Raw genomic sequence first — 22,264 nt, 5'->3', positions numbered from 1 at the left:
CTAGTAACTCAATAATCCTATGTAACTCCTACATTCAACCTGCATTGCATGTCTTGTTTAATACATTAAACGACTCTTGAACTTAAATAGGTTGTTACACACTTAAACTACTTTTCTAATATTCATAGCCGACCATTCCATAAATTTCATTTATCCATTTCATACATATTTATAGTGAGTGATTATTTAAACCAAAGCCTACAAATATTTAGCCTTTTGTTTAGCTTCCTTGATTGATTAAGTGGTGTTAGTCTTCTTTCTAATTCTTCTTGGTTTCAATTACGGGAACTACCTTAGAATTGTATAAAGTTTTGTGTTTTCTTTGTTGGTTAATTCACAAAAAAAACAAGACTTGAGAATTCAACCAAAAATAGGACCATGTAGTCCTTGAAGTTGTACTCTTGTTCTTATAGCCTTCCAAAAAGAATTTGGACCCGGCTTAAAAAGTGGTGAGCACCTAAAGCATGGACTCACAAGGAAAAGAGACCATGCTAGGGTAAAAAATCAGATTTGAATGTTTTGTCTAAAGGTGTGCATTACCTATTGATTTTGAGTTAGCTTTTGAGTAGCTAATTGCCACGAGATTATAGAGGAAGCTTACTAAAACCATCTCTTCTACCCTTATATCCATATCTTGGGATTACATGGAAAGACAAGCTTAATGTTGCAAGAACTTTCATAACTAACTTGTTTGATTTTGGAGTCTTTACTTGTTCTAGGTTCCATTGTTTGAACTTGTTGACTTGTGTTTATGATAGTGGAGCCAAGTTTTTTTTTGAATCTAGGTTAAGATGTCTTCCTTGAACAAGGATAAGGAATTGATGACTTCATTTCCGAGGACATGGACTCTACCCTAATCACTCTTGACACGTTGCTTCTAACCATACAATGCAATCAAGATACGGTGAATGTACGCATTGCTAAGTTGCAAGAAGATCAACAAGCATTCATGCAGCACACCGAGAGTCATATCGAGCTATCTTTGGGTCGACTTGACCTCAATCGAGATAGTGCTTCATTGGTCCAACCCTCAACTCTTGGGATCATCGGAGCGATGAGCCAAGAGATGGATAGGACCACTTACCAAGATATAGCATCATCTTCTGTGCTTCCCATTATGACTACCACCCGAGACTCATTTTAAGGTAGAATATCCTTCCTATAATTCACATTCTAGTGTTCCTACTTTGCAATACTAGCGCACTAACTAAGTAGGAGGAGGAATGAGATCTCATCAGCCCCGCTTGGCGGCACGGTGACACCTAGAGGATTTCTGTTGGCGCCTAGGTGTAAGTTGTCGGCACGGGGTGGGAGTAGAGGCTACCAAGGTGTATACAACCATCCAAACCAACCCCTTCACCGAAATCAGCCTACCAAGGAGGATATGGAGGAAGGTTGGGAGCCTTCTATGATTATGTCTATAATGGTGGTAAAAAATGACCCCGAGCACATGGTATTTAATTGGAGGTACAATCTTTTGATATTAATTGTGATCATGAGGCTTACCTTGATTCGGAACAAAAAACTAAACAAATATTTGAGTTCTATCGCTACACGGATGCTCAATGTATAGCTATAGAAACTATCAAGTTTGTTGAGTTTTTCTATCATTGTTGGCTTGAGCAAAAAGAGGAAAGGACATTTAGGGGAAATCCACAAGTTAAAACTTGGGAAGAGCTCAAAGATGCCTTGCGGAGCCGGTTTGTACCGGAGGACTATTGTAAGAGAGTCCATGCCAGGTTGGAGCAACTTAGGCAAGGTCATAGGAGTCCTGATGAGTTCTACAGGGAACTAAGGACCCTAGTTTTTAGGTCTGGGTTGAGGTTTTCTGAAGGGTACTGATAACCGTTGTTTGGTTTTGCAATGGTTTTTAACATCATTCAGAGGCGATTAGGAGGGAAGTTATGTGCAATTTGGTTTCTGGAGCTTGGGAGACATTATGCATCGTTTTGAAGGAAATACCGAGTAAAGATAGAAAAGATGAGAAGTGGCGCGATCACACATCAAGGAGAGGGACCGTGCAAGGTAACATAGTCATTGGCGCGACCGCCCCACACCGCGCGATTGCACGCCCATCGAAGGAGAATGTTAGAAATCAGAGACATGTCGCGACCACGTCACACCTAGAGTGACCGCGTCCATGTTGGTCCGGACAAACTATGGGCTTCACGAAGGGGAATTCATTCCATGCCTTATTTTCCCTAATCTTTAGGTTTTTGAGAGCAGGTTTTGTTTGAAGTAGGTTTAGGGCTGCCTCCATTTCGTTGTTAAACACTTTTGACATTTTTCTATGTAATCAGAGAATTATGCTTCACTAGTCTCTTTGCATTTTGTTCAATTGCTGAAATCTTCGGATTAGCTTGGTTGTAAGACTTCTTTGTTCTCGTTCATGATTTGAGTTGTTTCATCTCTCTTGCATTAATTTTGTTTTGAATTGGATATATCTGTTTGGCTTGGCCTCCTAGGTGGATTAGATTGATTCATACTGCTAGGTCTGACTTGTCCAAGTTGGAGAGTCTTACCATTAGGTAACAAGGAAATTGCTTGATCTAGTTGAACTTGTGATTCTAGAGAGAGTTAATTGCATGTAAAATATCGACATTGAGCCAATGTTACTGCATGCACCTATCCATTCCTAAACTCATTTCTGATAGGTTATTAAATCCTGATAGTTTCAGGGTTGTAGTTTAATAGGGGATATTAGGACTAGTTGGACTAATATCTACATCAGAACAGGGATTAGGACCACCACATGGATTGTTGAACTTAGGATTAATAGTTGTCAATGATCAACCTACTAATATGTTTTGTGGATGTCTATTGAATTGGGTGTTTTCTTAATATTATTTGCTTGAATTCATTAGTTAGATTAGTTCATATAACACCCCCCCCCCCCCATTTGGTTACTTTATCTGTTAATCATATTAACTACATAAGAATTTAATCCCCGACTCCTTGTGTGATCGACCCTTTCTTACCACTCTACTAGCTAGAGTAGTTGGATTGGTACTTTACACTTGATTGAGCATAACGACACACGTTTTATGGCTCGTCAAATTTGGCACCATTGTCAGGAAGTCAAATTTCTTTTCTTCTATGTTTTAATTTGATTGACTTTGGTGTTGACCTACACTGGTCAGCACTCGTGCTACTAATCACCTTCTTGTTGGGTTAACTCAGGACAGGAAGGAGCAACTCTAGTGCAAGATGGCAAACCAACAAAATAATGGTGGCGGTCGGATGTTGAGGGATCATGTAAACTTTAACCTGGCACAACAATATCAGGCAGTGATCCTACCACCCTTCTCGGGTGAGGTGGCAATCGAATTAAAGCCTGTGTTGATAAAGTTGTTTCCCATTTTTCATGGTCTATCCAAAGAGGATCCAATAATGCATCTCAAACAGTTCCACGACGTCTGCATGAACACAAAAACGTCTAATGTTATTGAAGAGCAGATCAAGATGAGAGCATTTGGGTTCACACTGAGAGAGAATGCGCGGGCCAGGTATTATCATTTACATGAGAGGTCTATATCCAGTTGGGAGAAGTTGTACATGGAGTTCCTGAATAAGTACTTTCTATCCACGAAGGTCAATGCATTGAAAAGAGAAATTTCCTAGGTAGTACAACAAGACAAGGAATCACTTTACGATTACTTGGGGTGTTTGAATTGGTTGGTTGCAACCTGCCCCTTCCATGGATACGTTCAAGATGATCTGGCACTTTTCGCAATTGAAGGGCTACTAAATTCCGAAAGAAGGATGGTTGATGCTGCTTGTGGTGGGAACATCCTGGACAAGATGTCATGGAGAGACTTCATCATATGGTAGAAAGCACCTGGAGCTAAGAGATACCCCACACCGAGAGATTAGGGAGTGCCGCAAGGCCAAAGGATTTAGGTCTCGCAAATGAGGTGGATGGAGCAAAAAATACGCTTGGCCATCTGATACCAAGAATCAAGCAGCAATCGGCAAATACATTTGCGGAAGTTAACGCCGCGGGTGAATATCTACCCCTACATCCTTGGAAAATCAACAGCAGTACGATTATGGTCCGAGTTATTGGGATTCATCTGAGCAACAACATAGGTGGTGTCCCCGTGAATTGCAACTTAGTCCGGAACCTTCTGCTAGGGAGGGCCTAGATAAACTTACTCAGGCTGTAACTAGCCTAGCACAGATGGTGACTGCCGTGAAAGAGTCTGATTCATCACCCTTTCACGAAAAGGTGAACCCGGATAGTAGAAATGTTAGTGTTGCGGTGATAAGAAGTGGAAAAAACTTGGACAGAGCACCTTCTATAGAAGAGGAGGACGTTGTTGCAGAGTCAGTAGCACAACCGTGTCCGTACACACGCACCCGCGCAAATAGCTTTGAGGTGTGGTGTGACCGCGCGACCGTGCCGAGGTGGTGATTTATCCGGAAAGTAGTGTGGAACAGTGCCATGAACCGCGTGACCGCGCAATGGGGTATGAGGACAGGCGCAACCGTGCCTCCACAACGCGCGACTGTGCCACTGTTACCACCGAAGCTGAAAGCGTAGAAAAGAGGGAATCGGTCCCTTAACCTGATACCGAAGAGAAAATAGAAGATCCAAGGGGTGATTTCAAGTTACGCCAAAGCAATTATGTGTGCCCAAATTTCCCGCCGCTTGGATCTCAGAAGCCCCCATCACCTTTCCCTAAAGCGCTTAGAGAACCGAGAAGGCTAGAAAACGACAAGGAGTTGTTCGAGATCTTCAGCAAATGTGAGGTGAATATACGCTTGCTTAAACTGATCAAGACTGTCCCTCAGTATGCCAAGTTCTTGAAGGAATTATGCACGATGAAGAGGAACCAGGGATTAAAAGGACAACAGAAGATCACGGTAAGCGATCAAGTGTCAACTATGGTTCAAAGGCATATGCCCAAGAAGCACAACGACCCTGGTATGGTAAGCATCCCATGTCGCATAGGTGAGACTCGTTTAGAAAATGCTATGTTAGATCTAGGTGCGTCCATTAATATGATATTTTACTCTCTGTATAAACTCCTAGGACTAGGACTGCAGAAAACATGAATAGTAATTCAACTAGCTGATAGGTCCACTGTTAACCCCAAAGGAATAGTTGAGGCCATTCTAGTAATGGTTGACAAACTAATTTTCCCTGCTGATTTTTTTGTATTAGATATGGAACTTGATGGACGAGTGACATCCATACTATTAGGTAGTCTTTCGTGAGAACGGCTAATACTAGGATAGATTTAGCAAGTGAGTCTCTAACAGTAGAATTTGATGGGGAGGTTGTAGAGTTCAATATTTTTGATGCCATGAAACATCCTATTGAGGATGTTGCTGCTATTTGCTCTATTGATATGCTTGATTCCATGGTTCATGATTCTTTAACCTATATAGTGAAGATACATTGAAATCTATCATAGAAAATAGTGTTGATACCTCAATTCACAAAAACATAAAACCATCACCTGATGTGAATATGATGCTAGAGAATCTAAGTGCATTTGGTATGTATTTGACCGGTGGGCCACTGTCGCTAACAATGGAGAGCAAAAAGCTTCCCCCTCTATTATGTAGGCACCAAAAATTAAGCTTAAACAGCTACCAAGACACCTCAAATATGCCTTCCTAGGCAAGGAGGACACTCTTCCGGTCATCATCTCTAGCAAGATGTCAGAGAAGCAAGAAGAAAAGATGGTAGGAGTGTTGAAAGATAATGTTGAGGCTCTTGGGTGGACAATCGCAGATATTAAGGGGTCATCCCCGCCACCTGTATGCACAGAATTCTGCTAGATGAAGAAGCAAAACCCTCCAAATAGCCTCAGCGAAGATTAAATCCCTTAATGATGGAGGTGTCCATGAAGGAAGTGTTGAAACTTCTTCATACCGGTATGATATTTCCAATCTCGGATAGCCAGTGGGTGATTCCAACACAGGTTGTCCACCAAGAGGGGGTATTACAGTTGTTGAGAACTAGAAGGTCGAGTTAGTTCCTATGAGAGCCTAGACAGGTTGGCGAGTTTGTATTGATTACCGCAAGTTGAACGCGATAACCAAGAAGGACCATTTCCCCCAATCGTTCATCAACCAGATGCTTTAGAGATTAGCTAGGACCCTACTATTGCTTCTTAGATAGGTATTCATGGTATTTTCAGATTGCTATCGCACTAGAAGACCAAGAGAAAACCACGTTTACATGCCCATTTGGCACTTTTGCTTACCACAGGATGTCGTTTGGTCTGTGTAACACACTTGGGACATTTCAAAGATGTATGGTGAGTATCTTTTCAATATACATAGAAGATTTTATAAAGGTATTTGTGGACGATTTCACGATACATGGGAACAACTTCGATCATTGTCTAGACCACCTAGCCCTCTTCATACGGAGATGTGTAGTGACTAATTTGGTACTCAACTCGGAGAATTGATACATCATGGTGGAGTAGGGTATTGTTCTAGGCCACATAATTTCGGCTAAGGGAATTGAGGTAGACAAGTCAAAAATAGATGTATCCAATCCCTGCCTTATCCTAACAATGCTAAAGACGTGAGGTCTTTCTTGGGTCACGCAGGGTTCTACCGCCGGTTTATCAAGGACTTCTCTAAAATTTCAGCACCCTTGTGCGAATTGTTGAGAAGGAGGTAAGTTTCAAGTTGAACAAGGAATGCAAGAAGGATTTCGACAGATTGAAGGCCCACCTCACAAAAGCCCCTATCATCAAAGCGCCGGATTGGACCATCCCGTCTTTGATCATGTGTGACGCTAGGGATTACATCGTAGAGGCAATTCTTGTTCAAGAAGTAGGGAGAGCTATGCATGTGATTTACTACGCCTCTACCATGTTGAATGGGGCTCAGAGGAACTACTCCACTACTGAGAAAGAGCTATTAGACGTGGTCTTTTCCCTCGAGAAATTCAGACAATATTTGTTGGGCACTAAGGTGACTATCTATACGGATCAAGAGGCACTCTGCTATTTAATGAATAAAAACGATTTCAAACCACGTCTCATCCGCTGGATCCTATTGTTGACTAATTTCGATGAGGAGATAAGGGACAATAAGGGAGCCGAGAACCTGGTGGCTGATCATTTAAGCAGAATCGTTCAAGAGGACCAAAGTGGAAAACTCAAATTCTGGCCGAATTCCCAGACGAAACTTTGTATGAAGTTTCTGCTGCGCCAGAGGCGTGACCGTGCACCATCACGCGTGAACATGTCACGGACACTGAGGGAGAACGCGACCGCGTCCCTAAGTGCACGACCGCGCCACTATTTTGAGCATTACTAAACATACAGATCCCGACATCGAGATTTTGGTACTCAAGTCCTTCAAACCCTGGTTCGCGGATGTGGTGAACTACCTTGTTCGAGGAGAATTCCCTCCAAAGTACTCTATATCCTAAAAGGACAAGATCAAGTGCGAAGCCCAGCTGTACGTCTGGGATGATCTGTACCTATGAAGGCATTGTGCTGATAGGATTATCGGACGATGTCTCCCGGATAATGATGTACACATTGTTCTAACTTTTTGTCATTCACATGATTGTGGGGGTCAGTTTGGGGTTAATAAGACAGCTAGGAAGGTGTTGGAAGCAGGTTTCTACTGGCCGACCATCTTTCGAGATGTCTATACCTTTTGTAAGGCTTGTGACCGATGCCAAAGGGTCGGAAAGATATCCAGGAGAGATTAGATGCCAGAAACACCATTAGTTTTTGGTGAGATTTTTTGTGTTTGGGGAATTGACTTTATGGGACCATTTCCTAACTCTAATAGGAATATATATATTTTGCTTGCGATGGACTATGTTTCCAAATGGGTGGAAGCAAAGGCCACGAGAACTGATGCTCCAAAGTGGTGGCAGGTTTCTTAACGGAAAATATATTTCTCCGTTATGGAATCCCAAAGGCTATTATAAGTGATGAAGGGACCCACTTCTGCAACAAGACGGTGAGCACACTCCTTAGGAAATACCACGCCACTCAAAGAGTCTCCACTGCCTACCATCCTTAATCTAATGGCCAGAAAGAGATATCCAACAGAGAGATCAAAGGCATTCTGGAGAAAATGTTAGCTCCAAACAGGAAGCACTGGAGTACACGGGCTAAATGATGCTCTCTGGGCCTACGAAACCGCGTATAAGACATCAATTGGAATGTCGCCATTCAGGTTGCTGTATGGAAAAGCTTGTCATCTTCTAGTAGAACACAAGGCGTGGTGGACAGTGCGTAAGTGCAACATGGAGATGGATGTCGTATAAGACCTAAAGAGAATGCAAATTCACAAATTAGAAGAGATACGCAGGGATGCGTTCGAGAATGCGGTAATTAACAAGGAGAATATGAGAGTATGTCATGATAATCATATACTGTAGAAAATTTTTAAAGTAGGATACAAAGCCATGATGTACCAATCTCTCTTGCAACTCTTCCCATGAAAACTCAGGTCTTGCTGGAACGGACCATACACCGTAGCATGCGTTTACCCTCATGGCGCAGTAGAACTTTATGACCCAAATAATCACAATGTATTCAAGGTGAATGGTCAAAGGCTTAAACCGTATCAAGAAGGATTCACTAAGGAATTCCTAGGCGAGATGGATCTCTATGAGCCGAGGGAAGAATGATTAGGAATGGAGTCACAAGTCTAGCGAAAGACTTAAAATACGGTGATGATTGGGAGGCAACCCGAGGTACTACTAATTTTGATATATTTTTTAATTTTTTTAGGTTGGAACAAGCTGTAAGGGAACCGTACAAAGGCGCGACCGCGCCTCCAGGAGCGTGACCGCGCAACCGTGTCTAAGTAAACACGCAAACGCCCCTCACATCGCGCGACGGCGCCTCGAACCCCCTCCAGCACTAGTGGAAAAAACCCTTTTAGAGGCGGGCATTTTGACACTTGTTGAGGCGTATACCGTTCGCAGCAAATGAGGGGGCTGCAACAAGTGGGAACACTTTTAGAGGCGGGCTAAATACGCCTCAAAAAAGACCCTTTTAGAGGCGGGCCAACAGAGGCCCGCCTCTAAAAGGGCCTCAACAAGTGCCTCATTGGACACTTGTTGAGGCGGGCCGGCCAGTGTGCGCCTCAACAGGTGCTTGTTGAGGCGGGCCGGCCCAGTGTGCGCCGCTAAAAGTCCGCACCTATTGAGGCGGGCGTGCTTAAGCCCGCCTCAACAGGTACCATTAGAGGCGGGCCTTTCAGGCCCGCCTCTAATGGGGCCTCAGCAAGTGCCACTTTCGGCACTTGTTGAGGCGGGCCGGCCATGTGCGCCGCTAAAAGTCAGCACCTGTTGAGGCGGGCGTGCGTAAGCCCGCCTCAACAGGTGCCTTTAGAGGCGGGCCTAACGAGGCCCGCCTCTAAAGGTGCCAACTTGTTGAGGCGGTTTGCTTTAAGCCCGCCGCGACAAGTGCCTTCGGAGGCACTTGTCGCGTATGTTTTAGAGTCGGGCGTAAGGATGCCCGCCTCTATAATTAGGAAAAGAGAGCCGCAACAAAACAGTAAGCTGGCCCCTACCTGCTCTTTGAATCGTCTGAAATAACCACACACAAATTTATAGAAGAATGTACTTTTATACAACAGGTTTGACCAGAGTACAATTAAATTCTCAACAACAGTTTACAAGTACGATTAAGTTCAATCCGATGATAGATATGTCGATGTAAAATATTGTGCCCATTGCTCTTTCATCAGCCATCCCACGCAAGAATTCCTGCAACAAAGTAAAAAAAATATAATTAGAGCATGATTTCATGAGTAGATATAAAAAAACAGGCTAATGGTTAGTATATGATTCCACCTCATCTTATTCATTCGTGATTTGTAACCCATATTCCCTCCCTATGATCTGTACGGATATGATTAGTATTATTTATATCTTCCTCCTCGGGTAATGGTTGAACAACAGTTGATAACAAGGGTGTATCGTCATACTCGTCATACTCATCTTCATCCACAACATCATCAATACCAAGAATATGTCTTTTACCTTGGACAACTGCACGCCATCTAGGATCAACATTGTCTACCACATAAAAAATCTGCTTAGCTTGTGATGCTAGAATGAATGGCTCGTCACTATCACTTAATCGGTCAAAGTTTACCAATGTCAGACCCGGATATATTTCATCTTGCTTCACCCCGTTAGGGTTGTTGACCCACTTGCACCGGAAAACAGGGATTGTAAAATTGTTATAATCAAGCTCCCAAATTTCTTCGATTACACCATAATATGATTGTGTCGCATCAACCGGTCTTTTGTCCTTAGCGCTCGCATAGACCCTAGATGATGCAATAACCTTCACTCCACTATTCTGCACCACACTCTTTTCATCTTGCCTTCTAGTGTAGAATGTGAACCCATTGATATCATATCCTTCATAAGACCGAACACATAGTCGAGGACCCCGAGATAACCACTTGACCGTATCAGAAACGTCATGTTCTTTCCTAAGTTCCTCAGCTACTTCCTTCTTAAACCAATCAACAAATGTCCGATTATGTTCCCGCATCAAAGCTCTTTCATTCAATTTCGGATTCTTGTGCTGCAATTCAGTGTAATGCTTTTCTATGTAAGGATTCACCTCTGTAAGATGCTGCAACACACAAAGATGTGCCTTACTCTTCCTTTCAGATGGAGGAGATATTACTTTTTTACCAATTACTCCCTCTCCTTCAAGCCTCCCTGTATGACGAGATTTTGGAAGACCTATTGGATGAAGCCTTGACAAAAACTCAGCTGCGTATTGAGATATCTCTTCATGAAGGACGCCACGAATGATACTACCCTCTGGATTCGCCCGATTCTTTACTTTGTCCTTTAAACCGCCAAAAAATCTCTCAAAAGGATACATCCATCTTAAATATACCGGACCACATAACTTGATTTCTCGAACCAAATGAACAATCAAGTGCACCATTATATCAAAGAAAGACGGCGGAAAGTACATTTCAAATCGACACAAAGTTTCAACAATATCAACGTGGAGAGCATCCAATTTTTCCGGATCAATAACCTTAGCACATATCGAACTGAAAAAGACGCACAGCTTTGTTATAACATGTCTCACGTGTTTCGGCAATATCCCACGAAGTGCTATCGGTAAGAAAACATTAAGCAATACATGACAATCATGAGACTTCATACCAATCAACCGAAGGTCCGGAAGAGAAACTAGACGTTTTACGTTTGACGAATACCCCGATGGAACCTTAATGCCATGTAAGCACTCACAAAACACCTTTTTCTCCTTTCTTGACATTGTGTAACAAGCCGGAGGCAGAAAAGTCCTTTTACCATCCGGTTTTACTACCGGCCACAAATCTGGTCGAATATTCCTCTCCTTCATATCAAAACGAACATTCTGATTGTCTTTCGTCTTTCCGGGTATATTTAGCAAAGTCCCAATTATGGCATCACAAACATTCTTTTCAATGTGCATCACATCGAGACAATGCCTAACCGACAAATCTTTCCAATAAGGTAGATCCCATAGTATAGACACTTTCTTCCATAAAACACCCTTTTTAGATTTGGACTTGAAGCACTTGCCATATTTAGTGTCAACATTTTTAATCCGTTCATAAACCTGTGATCCTGTCAAAGCTGTACGAGCTACTCCTTCCTCGGTGTACCCATTGAACTCCTTCTTCTTTTTACGGTAAGGGTGATATCGACTAAGGAACTTCCGGTAATCTAGATACACATTTTTCCTGTAATTACTCAAGTAGGCGGGTTTCATATCCTCTTCACATACAGGGCATGCTTGTTCTCCTTTGGTTTTGTACCCAGACAAGTTTCCATATGCCGGAAAATCATTTATGGTACAAAAAACCATAGCTCGCAAGGTAAAGTTTGAGTTGGTGTATGCATCGAACATTGGGACACCTTCATTCCACAATAATTTCAAATCATCAACAAGTGGAGCAAGATACACATCTATGTCATTCCCAGGTTGCTTAGGCCCGGAGATAAGGAGTGATAACATGATATACTTGCGCTTCATACACAACCATGGAGGAAGATTATAAATCGCTAGAAGAACCGGCCAGGTGCTATGTTGGCTGCTTAGCGTACCATACGGACTCACACCATCTGTACATAAAGCAAGTCTCAGATTCCTAACCTCATCACCAAATTCAGAATATTTCTTATCAATATTTCTCCATTGAGGAGAATCAGCAGGATGTCTAAGCTGTCCATCTTTCTTTCTCCCTTCTGCATGCCATCTAAGATTTTTGGCTTCCTTCTTTATCGAAAACAAACGCTGAAACCTAGGTATTATTGGAAGATACCACATAACTTTAGCTGCTGGGCCCCTCTTAGCCGAATTTATCCCTTTACGCTTGTAACGAGATGCACCGCACTTTGGACACTCATCAGAATTTTCATGTTCATTTCTGTAAAGCATACAATCATTTGGGCAAGCATCTATCTTGACTACATCTAAGCCTAAGGGACACATCAATTTTCTGGCGTAATAAGTAGAGATAGGCATCTCATTGCCTTCTGGTAAAAATTCACCTAACCATTCCAATAAGGTGTTGAAACTTCCATCAGTCCAACCAGAAGCACATTTCAAGTTGTAAAGTATTGACACAGCCTCTAACTTGCTAAATTTTGTACACCCAGGATACAAGGGAGTCTCTGCAGCCTTTGATACCTGTTCGAACATCTGTGGTTGTTCGTTCAAGTGATCTCTCACCCCATCCATCATCCCATTTATTTCATCATCTTCTTGGTCATCATCCATCTCATTATTCTCAGCAATATCATCATCACTATCATCAGTGTCTACCCGAACATCAAACTCATTGACACTAGTACTTGGACGATCAGGTATTTTCTCACCATGCCAAAACCAAACATGATAATCTTCTTTGAAACCACGACGAAATAAATGATCCTCAATCTCATCAATATCATCTAACCGCCTTATATTCTTACAATCACGGCAAGGACAATAGATTTTTTCTGCTTTCGTACTACGTTGGTGTGATAAAGCACATCTAATAAACTCCTCAACCCCACTCAAGTATTGTGTTGTAGTATGGTCACCGTACATCCAAGGACGACTCATTTCTAGTAATAATTGCAAGAAGAGGAAGATTTAATGTCATTTTTAATAACTATCCCGCCAAGGGCCTAAATTATGAATTCTATCCCGCCAAGGGCCTAATTTAATAGATAATAATACACAACTAAGCAAGAAAAAATACAAACGCAACTATCCCGCCAAGGGCCTAAATTATGAAATCTATCCCGCCAAGGGCCTAAGAACTTAGGGTAGAAGTATTACCTTGATTCAATATCGATCCTTCAAGACAACGCCTCAATAAACTCCTTCAATGCAAAAGCTATAACCACAAAAAATTGTATATAAATTAGGTGTATACTTTTCATATTGTCATTGGGGCATTTCATCAAACACCTTCAAGGCACAAACTATAAACACAAAAAATACACAAATTCGGGATAGATTTAAACATTTAAATGCACAAGTTGTTAGTATTAGTTGTTAGATTTGACTAGGATGGAATATAGTATATGAATTAGGGGTATATTCTTCATATTTTCATAGAGGCATTTCATCAAACACTTTGAATGCACAAACTATAAACACAAAAAAATGAACAAATTGGGGGTAGATTTAAACACTAAAATGCACAAGTTGGTAGCTAGATAGAATACTTACCGGCCAGCGAAGACGAAGACGAAGGGCGGGCGTTCTCGGCCGAAGAGCGAATGAAGCGCGGAGCGGAGAGACGAAGGGCGAACAGCAGAGGAGAGACGAAGGGCGAACGGAGAGGAGAGAAGAAGGGCGAACGGCAGGCGGGTGTTCTGAGCCAAAGGGAGAACGAGAGGAGAGACGAAGGGCGGGCGTTCTCGGCCGAAGGGAGAACGAGAGGAGAGACGAAGGGCGGACGGCGGGCGAACGCGAAGGGAGAACGAAGAAGACGAGGTGGTGCGGAACGAAGGGAGAACGAAGAAGACGGCTGTTGAAAAGACGAAGGGCGGAATGAAGGGAGAACGAAGAAAATACGTAACGAAAGACGAAGGGCGGAACGAAGAAAAGACGAAGGGCGTTCGGATTTGTTGAGGCGGGCGTTAAGCGGCCCGCCTCAATAGGTATCAATAGAGGCGGGCTTAATGGCCCGCCTCTAATAGAGCCGGCATTCAAGCTCCTTTGTTAGCTGGATTTGTTGAGGCGGGCGTTAAGCGGCCCGCCTCAACAAGCATCAAATGAGGCGGGCGTTAAGAGGCCCGCCTCAATAGGTATTAAAAGAGGCGGGCTTAATGGCCCGCCTCTAATACCTCACCCGCGGCCCATCTTAAATTAAAAGAGGCGGGCTTTCTCGGCCCGCCTCAATAACACCTTATAGAGGCGGGCCCGTGTCGGCCCGCCTCAATAAAATCTTCCGGGAACATTTTCCGGGTGCTTGTTGAGGCGAATAATAGTTTGTACGCCTCAATAAGTTTTTTTTGAGGCGTTTTTTTTTAGGTCCGCCTCTAAAAGGGAGCCTCAACAAGTGTTTTTTCTACTAGTGAATAATATTGTTTGTATTTTATTGTAAGATAATGTTGGTTGTTTTAAGGTTAAGCTTGTGCAAGTATTTTAGTGTAAATGGACATTTTGTGAGTATGTGAAAAGTGTCTTCCTAGTTGTTGGGACATATGCTACAATTTAGAGCTACATTAATATTCCTATTTCTTAATTGTACTTTTGTGGGGAGACCTTCCATAGCAATTTTCCAAATGATGTTTTTTATTTTTGTAAAACTATATTTATTTTCCGAATCCGATCCAGGTTAAGATTAGTATTAACTCTATGTCTATTAATGTGAGCATATACCGAGCTGGTAGAGAACCAACCATCACGACTCAACCCCCAATAGAGACGATCACATATAATATTAGTTGAAATATGTATACTAGAAATAATCGATCAAGTTGTCTCGTCAACATGTTTGAGGAGTTTTTCTTTGTTCCAAGAATGATAATTGTTTATAAATTCATTAACACTAATATTTGTATCAATAGTTGTTTGATTGGTAGCTTTTGTGAGAAGAGGCCCGAGGCTTGTCCAATGATCAATCCAAAATTTTCCTAGTTTTCCATCTTCAATTTATCACCGTATACCATTAAAGAATTCAGGTATAAGATGCACAAGATTTGCCCATTGCCAAGAGCATTTATCATTTTTCTTCTTTTTGTAATAAAACATAGTTGATTCTTTTAGGTACTTTTCTAAGATAATTTTGACTCAGAGGTTTCGCGGTTCTGCCAAAAATTTTCATAAGAGTTTCATTTGTAATGCATCATTCATATCTTTGGATTTTTGAATACCAATACCACCATGTGAATAAGGGAGGCAAATTTTATCCCAGCTGGTAAGGGATTTATATTGGGTGTCTTTGTTCCAGAAAAAGCATCTGTTAATTTGATCAAGTTCACTATGTATCTAGTTGGGTAGAGGGAAGCTTTGTATAATAAATTTTGGTCTAGCAGTAAGATTTTGATTTGATAAGCGTCAAGTGACCAACTTGAGAACGTGCATTGGCTTTCCATTTAGCAAGTTGAGTTTTGGATTTTATCACTATATCACTAAAGGTGTCTCTTTTGACTTTGTTGTTGATGATAGGACAACCAAGGTATTTTTTCAAAGAAAGGGAAGATGAGATACCTAAAGTCTATATAAGAATTTGATGACGTTACTTTGCTAGTTACTTGGAAAGAAGATATGATAGTTAACTTTTTGACCAGGTATAGAGCAATATTCTTAAATGATAATTTTTGACTTTTTGACAAGCGTATTGATTTGCTTTGGAAAAAATGATAATATCATCCACAAAAGCAAGAAAAGTGATCGGGTTTCATTTTTGACAATTCGAAATCCAATATTGTTTTTGGGTTGGTTATATTGTTTCTCGAGACTTCTGGCAAGAATTTCTTCTCCAAAGATAAACAAGAAGGGGATATTGGATCACGTTGTCTCATGCCTTTTTGGGAAAATAATAGGTCAATAGGGACATTGTTAACATTAACGGAGAAGGAAACCGTCTTGAAATATTCTTCGACCTAGTTTGTGAATTTTGTACAAAACCCAGTTTTTTGGAGAACTTTAATGATAAAGTCCCAATCGAGTGTGTCATAAACCTTTTCCATGTCTAGTTTAATGCCAATTCATCCTTCTTTTCCTTTTTTAGCTTTGAAGAAGTGAAAAATTTCACGAGCAATGAGAATATTGCATTAGATTGCACGATTTATAACAAAAGCACCTTGAAGTGGGTGGATAATTTTTTTCGATATCTTTTTTCATTCGCTCGGTAATGATTTTTGATATCATCTTGTAGATTATTGAACAAAGGCTAATGGTTCATTGGTCGAAGTTGGATTGTCACATTTTGGAATGAGCGTAATGAATGTATGATTGATTTGCTTTAGGATTTTTCCATGATGAAAAAAACTTTTAACCGCCTTATGACAGATAGGCCTAAGATATTTCAATATCTTTTGTAGAAATCAGCCGAGAAGCCATCTGGACCTGGTGATTTGAGGCCACCATTTCCGAATAAAGCGTGCTTGATTTCATCATTTGTGACATTTGCTATAAGATTGATGTTGTCATTTTTAGTAATTTCTGATTTGATAAGTTGAAGATGTTTTTGGAGAAGCACGTTATAAATTGGGGATTTCTTGAATCGAGTTTCAATATCTTTTTTAATTTTGTTTCTAATACTTTCTTCTCCAAAAACTGGAGTTCCTTCGAGAGAGATGTTTTGTTTGATTGTTTTTCTACTTCTTTTTCCATCTATCATGCGATGACAATAATTTGTATTTAAGTCTGCGTTTTTATAAGATGAATTTTAGAACATTGTTTCCAATAAGATTTTTAGAAGGAGAGCATACACTCTTTTTTCTTGATAAGATTTTTTGGGTATGCCTAGATGTGGTTGTTGGGTTTCTATTGAATTCAATTGATATTTACAGTAATTTATCTTCCAATTCTTTGAGTTGTCTAAATATATTTCTAAAAGTTATGATATTCTATTTTTTCAAATATTTTTAAGGTTTTGTTTTTTATGTAAGGTTGTACATGCAAGATCCTGGGGAGTTAGTTCTCGAGACTTGACGAACAATATTTGTAAAATCCTTATGCTTAAACCACATTCGCTAACTTTAAAAGGTTAGCATTTGAAGGCGTTACTGTTTTCAATGTTACAATGACCAGATGTGGAGAAAGCATGGCTATAACACGTAAGCCCTGGGTACCATGTAAGGATTTGGTTATGGACTAGAGTTCTATCTAGTTTTTTGTAGATGTTATTAATGTCTGTTTTATTCTTGCGCCATCTAAATTCATTTCCTAAGTATGGGATCTCAAGTAGGTCATAACTATTTTTAAAATTAGTAATCTTTTGGATCTGTTTGGATTGGTTACACCACCACCACATTTTTCATTGTAGGATTGAATCTTATTAAGATCACCAATAATAATATATGGTAAGGAAGAGGAGGATACAATGTTAGAGAAACAGTTCCACAAGGATTCCTTCTCGGATCCGTTAGGTGGGGCATAAACAAAGTAAATTAGGAATGATTTTTCAGTATTCATAAACTTGTATTTCATATAAATTCATCTATTATTTGTGGATACATGTTCATAGGTTTCATTCGTGAGATGTGATGTTTCCACAGTAGACAAAAACCGCATGTCTTGTCAATGGAAGGAGAGAAGATCATTTGGCTGAAACCTGATTTTTTTCAAGTGGGTTTATTTGGTTTTATTTCTTTTTTGGATTCACATAGAGCAAGAGCTTGAATGTTGTTAATTTTACAGAAAAATCTATGTCAATCTATAATTTTTGTCTACCCAAACCTCGACAATTCCAAGATCTTATCTTCATTTGCTAACCACTTTTAAGTTTTTAGGCATTTGTACCTATATTTTGGTTTATTTTGGTTCTAATGATGTTATGGGTAGATGTTTTATAAATATGTGTAGAGGATTTTGATTTTAGGGACATAAGTTTCATAGACTGGTATATAGAAAAATGTAACAAGTAAAACAGTTAAGAGAACGTAGTGGCAAAATAATTGGATTTTTTTAAAAGGATTTTTGGACACATCTGTTGAAGTATATATTGATAATTAGTGTCATTTTTAATGTAAAAATCATTGGGGTATTTATTGGGGGTAAATGCTTCTTGATTTTATCACTATAAGATACGTAACCTTGAATGTTGAGCTGGTTTCTACAAAGTATCAATGTAGGAGGGTGTTTAAGCCTAATAGTTCTTTAGATGAATATGACCTGTTTTTACTGATAGTTATGTTGTGAGTACTATGGCCAACATGGAAATTAACTAGATAATTAATTAAAGAAGAGAAGTTATCATAGCAGTGAACGAAGTTGGTACTGTTGGATCGTGTTGGTATTGTTGGATTGTGTGTATTTGTTTATTTTAGTGGAGATAATTTTAGGTTGTTGGTGTATCACATAGTTTGTGTTATGTTTAAATTTGTTAAAAGTAGAGAGAGAGCAGTTGATGAATTTATTTTATAGACTTTAAACATTTGTCTAATCCACATATAAATTTGTTCAAAATAGTCAGATTTTCTAGAACCATTTTTTTGTGTGGCACCAACAATTTCGTTGTCCACCTGCCTTTATTTGGGGCTCAGTAAAGGATAGTGAGGAGTTTCTATTGCCATATGTAAAGGGTTGGCAAACCCTTTTTTTATTGAGTTGTTTTGGTTCCTGAGCTAGAACCCATACAGGCTCTAACCAGGGTGGGTGAAGCAAGAAAACCTTGTTAGCCGACATACTTACCAAGCCGTTGAGTGGCCCACGACACAATGTGCTACTACCCAATTTGGGTCTGCTACAACCTCCAAATTGAGAGGGGGGGGGGGGTGTTAGCGTATTGTTAGCGTATTGTTAGGCGTATCATTCGTTTGTTTAGGACGCTTCTATTCTCGTATCAATAGCTGTACTATACGGTTCTATTTTATATAAAATCGTTGTAAGCTCCGTCTTCCTCAAGTAATGAGAATGAAAGTTTGTTGATCTATCTCTCGTTGCAAACACAAACACGGTATCTGATTTTTTGTAACGATTCTTTCAATCCTCATTCTCCTTCTTCTGCACAGTTCGTTGAATCACTTCAATGGCAATTGATCCTCCTCCCACTTCGGAACCAAGTTCCAATTTGATTCCGCCGACGCTCGATCCTGGCGATCCTCTGGTTATTCATCATTCCGATGGTCCAGATCTCAATATTTCGGTGAAATTTTACGGCAAGAGATTCCTGTCTTGGAGATGCACCATTTTAATGGCGGTGAGCATCAAGAACAAGACAGGATTCCTGGATGGCTCTTATCCTCGTTCTTTGATTGTCGGCGATACTATTCGCGAGCGACTTTGGGATCGCTGTAACAATCTAGTCATGTCTTGGATTATTTCGTCTTTGGAGAAGAAGATCGCCGACAGTGTGCTTTATGCATCCACAACTCAACAGATTGGTCTCAGTTGAATGCAAGATTTGGTCGTGCCAATGGAGCTCAGAAATTCGCTATTCAGAAAGCAATCGTTTCAATTGCACAAGGTACTGATGATATCTCCTCGTATTTCACTCGAGTCAATTCCCTATGGGATGAACAACAAGCTATTCGATCTATTCCTGCTTGTTCTTGTGCTTCTACCCCTTCTTTGCTTCAGTTTGAGGAAGAGCAACGCCTATACCAGCTTTTGATGGGGTTACAGGAATCATATGCCATGATTCGTGGTCAAATACTTATGACATCACCATTACCTTATGTTGATGCAGCGTTTAGCATCTTGCTTCAAGAAGAACAACATCGTGCAATTAGTCCTCCAATCTTGCAAGAATCTGTTTCTTTCCATGCTTCTTCTTCTAAGTCTGGCTACAAAGGCAAGAATCCCAAGTTTTGCAGTCATTGCAAACGCCCTGGCCATCTGGTAGAAAGTTGTTACAAGATCATTGGCTATCCTCCAAAGCAAGCTGAGTCCAAGGAAGCCACTACTTCACAGTCCTCATGTGTTTAGTCTGCTTCTTCAACTACGACTTTTAGTGCTGATGAATTTGCAAAGCTCAGAGATATTCTTCAACAGTCTTCTACTCCATCTCATGCTAATCTTGCTGGTATAACTTCTACCTATTTTGTTGGTCTTGGGAAATCCGTTCATTTCTTAGTCAAAAATCTCTCCTAGCTCCTGTCAATGTTCATCTACCTAATGGTCATAATATTCTAGTTCAAACAGAAGGCTCAGTGCAGATCACTCCAGGGATTATCATCCATCATATTCTGTTTGTTCCTGGATTTGCCTTCAACTCGTTATCTTTCAAACGTTTGGTTTCACAACTTGGTTGTTATGATATCTTCTCAGATCAATCTTGTACTTTGCAGGGTGTGCATATGACACAACCCATAGTGCTTGGTAAAGCTTCAAAAGGCTTGTATCTTCTGGAGCAATTGGATGATCTTTCTACTCCTAGTGCTTGTAATGCCTCTAAAGTGTCTAATCCTGATGTTTTGTTGATTCATAGATGCCTTGGTCATTTTCCTATTTACAAGATGAAGACATTGTGTCAAATACATGTCAATAAAGATGATGTAGCTCCTTGTTTTGTATGTGCTAAGGCAAAACAGCATAGACTGCCTTTTCATTTCAGTACTTCAATTTCCAGCATGGATTTGTTTGAGCTAATACATGTTGATACTTGGGGTCCTTTCAAATCTAATACATATGATGTTTTCTCTTTCTTTCTTACTATAGTTGATGACTATTCTAGAGCCACTTATGTTCATTTGCTAAAGGACAAAGCCAGTTCTTTTATTGTCTTAAGAAACTTCATTGCTATGGTTAAGCTTCAGTTTGGCAAGTCTGTCAAGATAGTTCGTAGTGACAATGCTTATGAGCTGGGATCAAGCTTGATTCATTCTCAGTATTTTCTAGACCATGGGATTCTACTCCAAACATCTTGTGCTTATTCCCCTCAACAAAATGGAATTGTTGAGAGGAAACATAGACATTTACTTGAAGTTGCAAGAGCTCTCCTTTTTGAGGCTCACCTTCCTTTGAAATTCTGGGGAGATTCTGTCATGACAGCGTATTTCCTCGTCAACAGATATCCTTCTACTATTTTGAAGGGTAAATCACCCTATGAGCTCATGTTTGGCAAACCTCCTGACATCTCTTCTCTCAAAGTCTTTGGTTGCTTAGCCTTTCCTTCAACTGTCAAGGCTAATCGGGACAAATTCATGACTCGAGCTAGGAAATGTATTTTCCTTGGATATACTACTACAAAGAAGGCATTCAAGTTGTTTGACCTTGACACCAATGAAATATTGTATTCAAGGGATGTTCAGTTTCATGAAAGTGTTCTTCCTTTTTCTGAGCCTCTTCCTGAGAACACCAGCTTATTTTCTCCTCTTCCTGAGTTCTATGATGATTATGTCCAGTCTAATCCTACTTCTGGGTCTCCTATGGTTGATGTTCTTAAGCCTGAGATTGTTCTTGAGCCTGAGTCTACTGAGATCTCTAGTGCACCTCTTCCTAGGAGGACTTCAAGACACCACAATCCTCCACCTTATCTTAAGGATTACCAGTGTTTCAATGCCTTTTGTGACAGCTCTCTTAATCCTCCTATATCTCACGGTATTTCCTTCTCTCATTTGACTTCACTCAGTAAATCTTTGGTAGCCAATGTCTCAGTTGTACCACACCTTGAGCCAGATACTTTTGTCCTCCAGATTGATCCCCATATCGGAACTCGACACGATCGTTCCACCTCTGGTTATACTTGTTGGTTGATTGTCAAACCGAGGTCTAGGAGGTTCGTAACCCCCAACATCATGTACTCCAGCGATGGCTGGATCACCCAATTGAGGGAAAGTGTTATTGGGATGATATCGATCAGCACAAATCCCACAAACTCTTGCCGATTGATCTCTACCATTCAACACAAGACCCTTGATCATGCTCTTCACCTCAACAATCTCATTGGAAATATTGGTATTTACGGAGCTTACAACATTAGCTCTTTTACTAGTGTAAGTTCTACCAAAACTTCTTGTTCTATTAGCGATTTCATGTATTCTTCTCATCGCTATGGCAGGGTTTAGGTTCAAGACACTACTGTTGCAAGCATCATCTATGAATCTCCTCTCTTGATCTAGTAACCCATTGTAGAGGTGGATTACTTGCTCATTCTCATTAAACCCGTGAAACGGACAACT

The 22,264-nt window shown here is 40.5% G+C and overlaps 1 protein-coding gene across 1 annotated transcript; it reads right to left on the bottom strand.

The window, feature by feature from the left end:
* Positions 1-9,318: 9,318 nt before the first annotated feature.
* On the bottom strand, positions 9,319-13,079 carry LOC141248406 (uncharacterized). The gene is made up of 6 exons (XM_073669355.1): positions 12,079-13,079; positions 10,561-11,967; positions 9,828-10,422; positions 9,623-9,712; positions 9,517-9,532; positions 9,319-9,467 (listed from the first exon to the last, which is right to left on the bottom strand). The coding sequence occupies exons 1-6, from the start codon at positions 13,077-13,079 to the stop codon at positions 9,319-9,321; spliced, it is 3,258 nt and encodes a 1,085-aa protein (XP_073525456.1).
* Between the last annotated feature and the right edge of the window lie 9,185 nt (positions 13,080-22,264).

This window comes from Phyllobates terribilis, unplaced genomic scaffold (genome assembly GCF_046119375.1).
Source record: "Phyllobates terribilis strain yellow unplaced genomic scaffold, ASM4611937v1 Scaffold_3670__1_contigs__length_73043, whole genome shotgun sequence".
NCBI lineage: Eukaryota > Metazoa > Chordata > Amphibia > Anura > Dendrobatidae > Phyllobates > Phyllobates terribilis.
The sequence above is the reverse complement of the archived record's forward strand: the minus strand, read 5'-3'. Positions and strand labels throughout refer to the sequence as shown.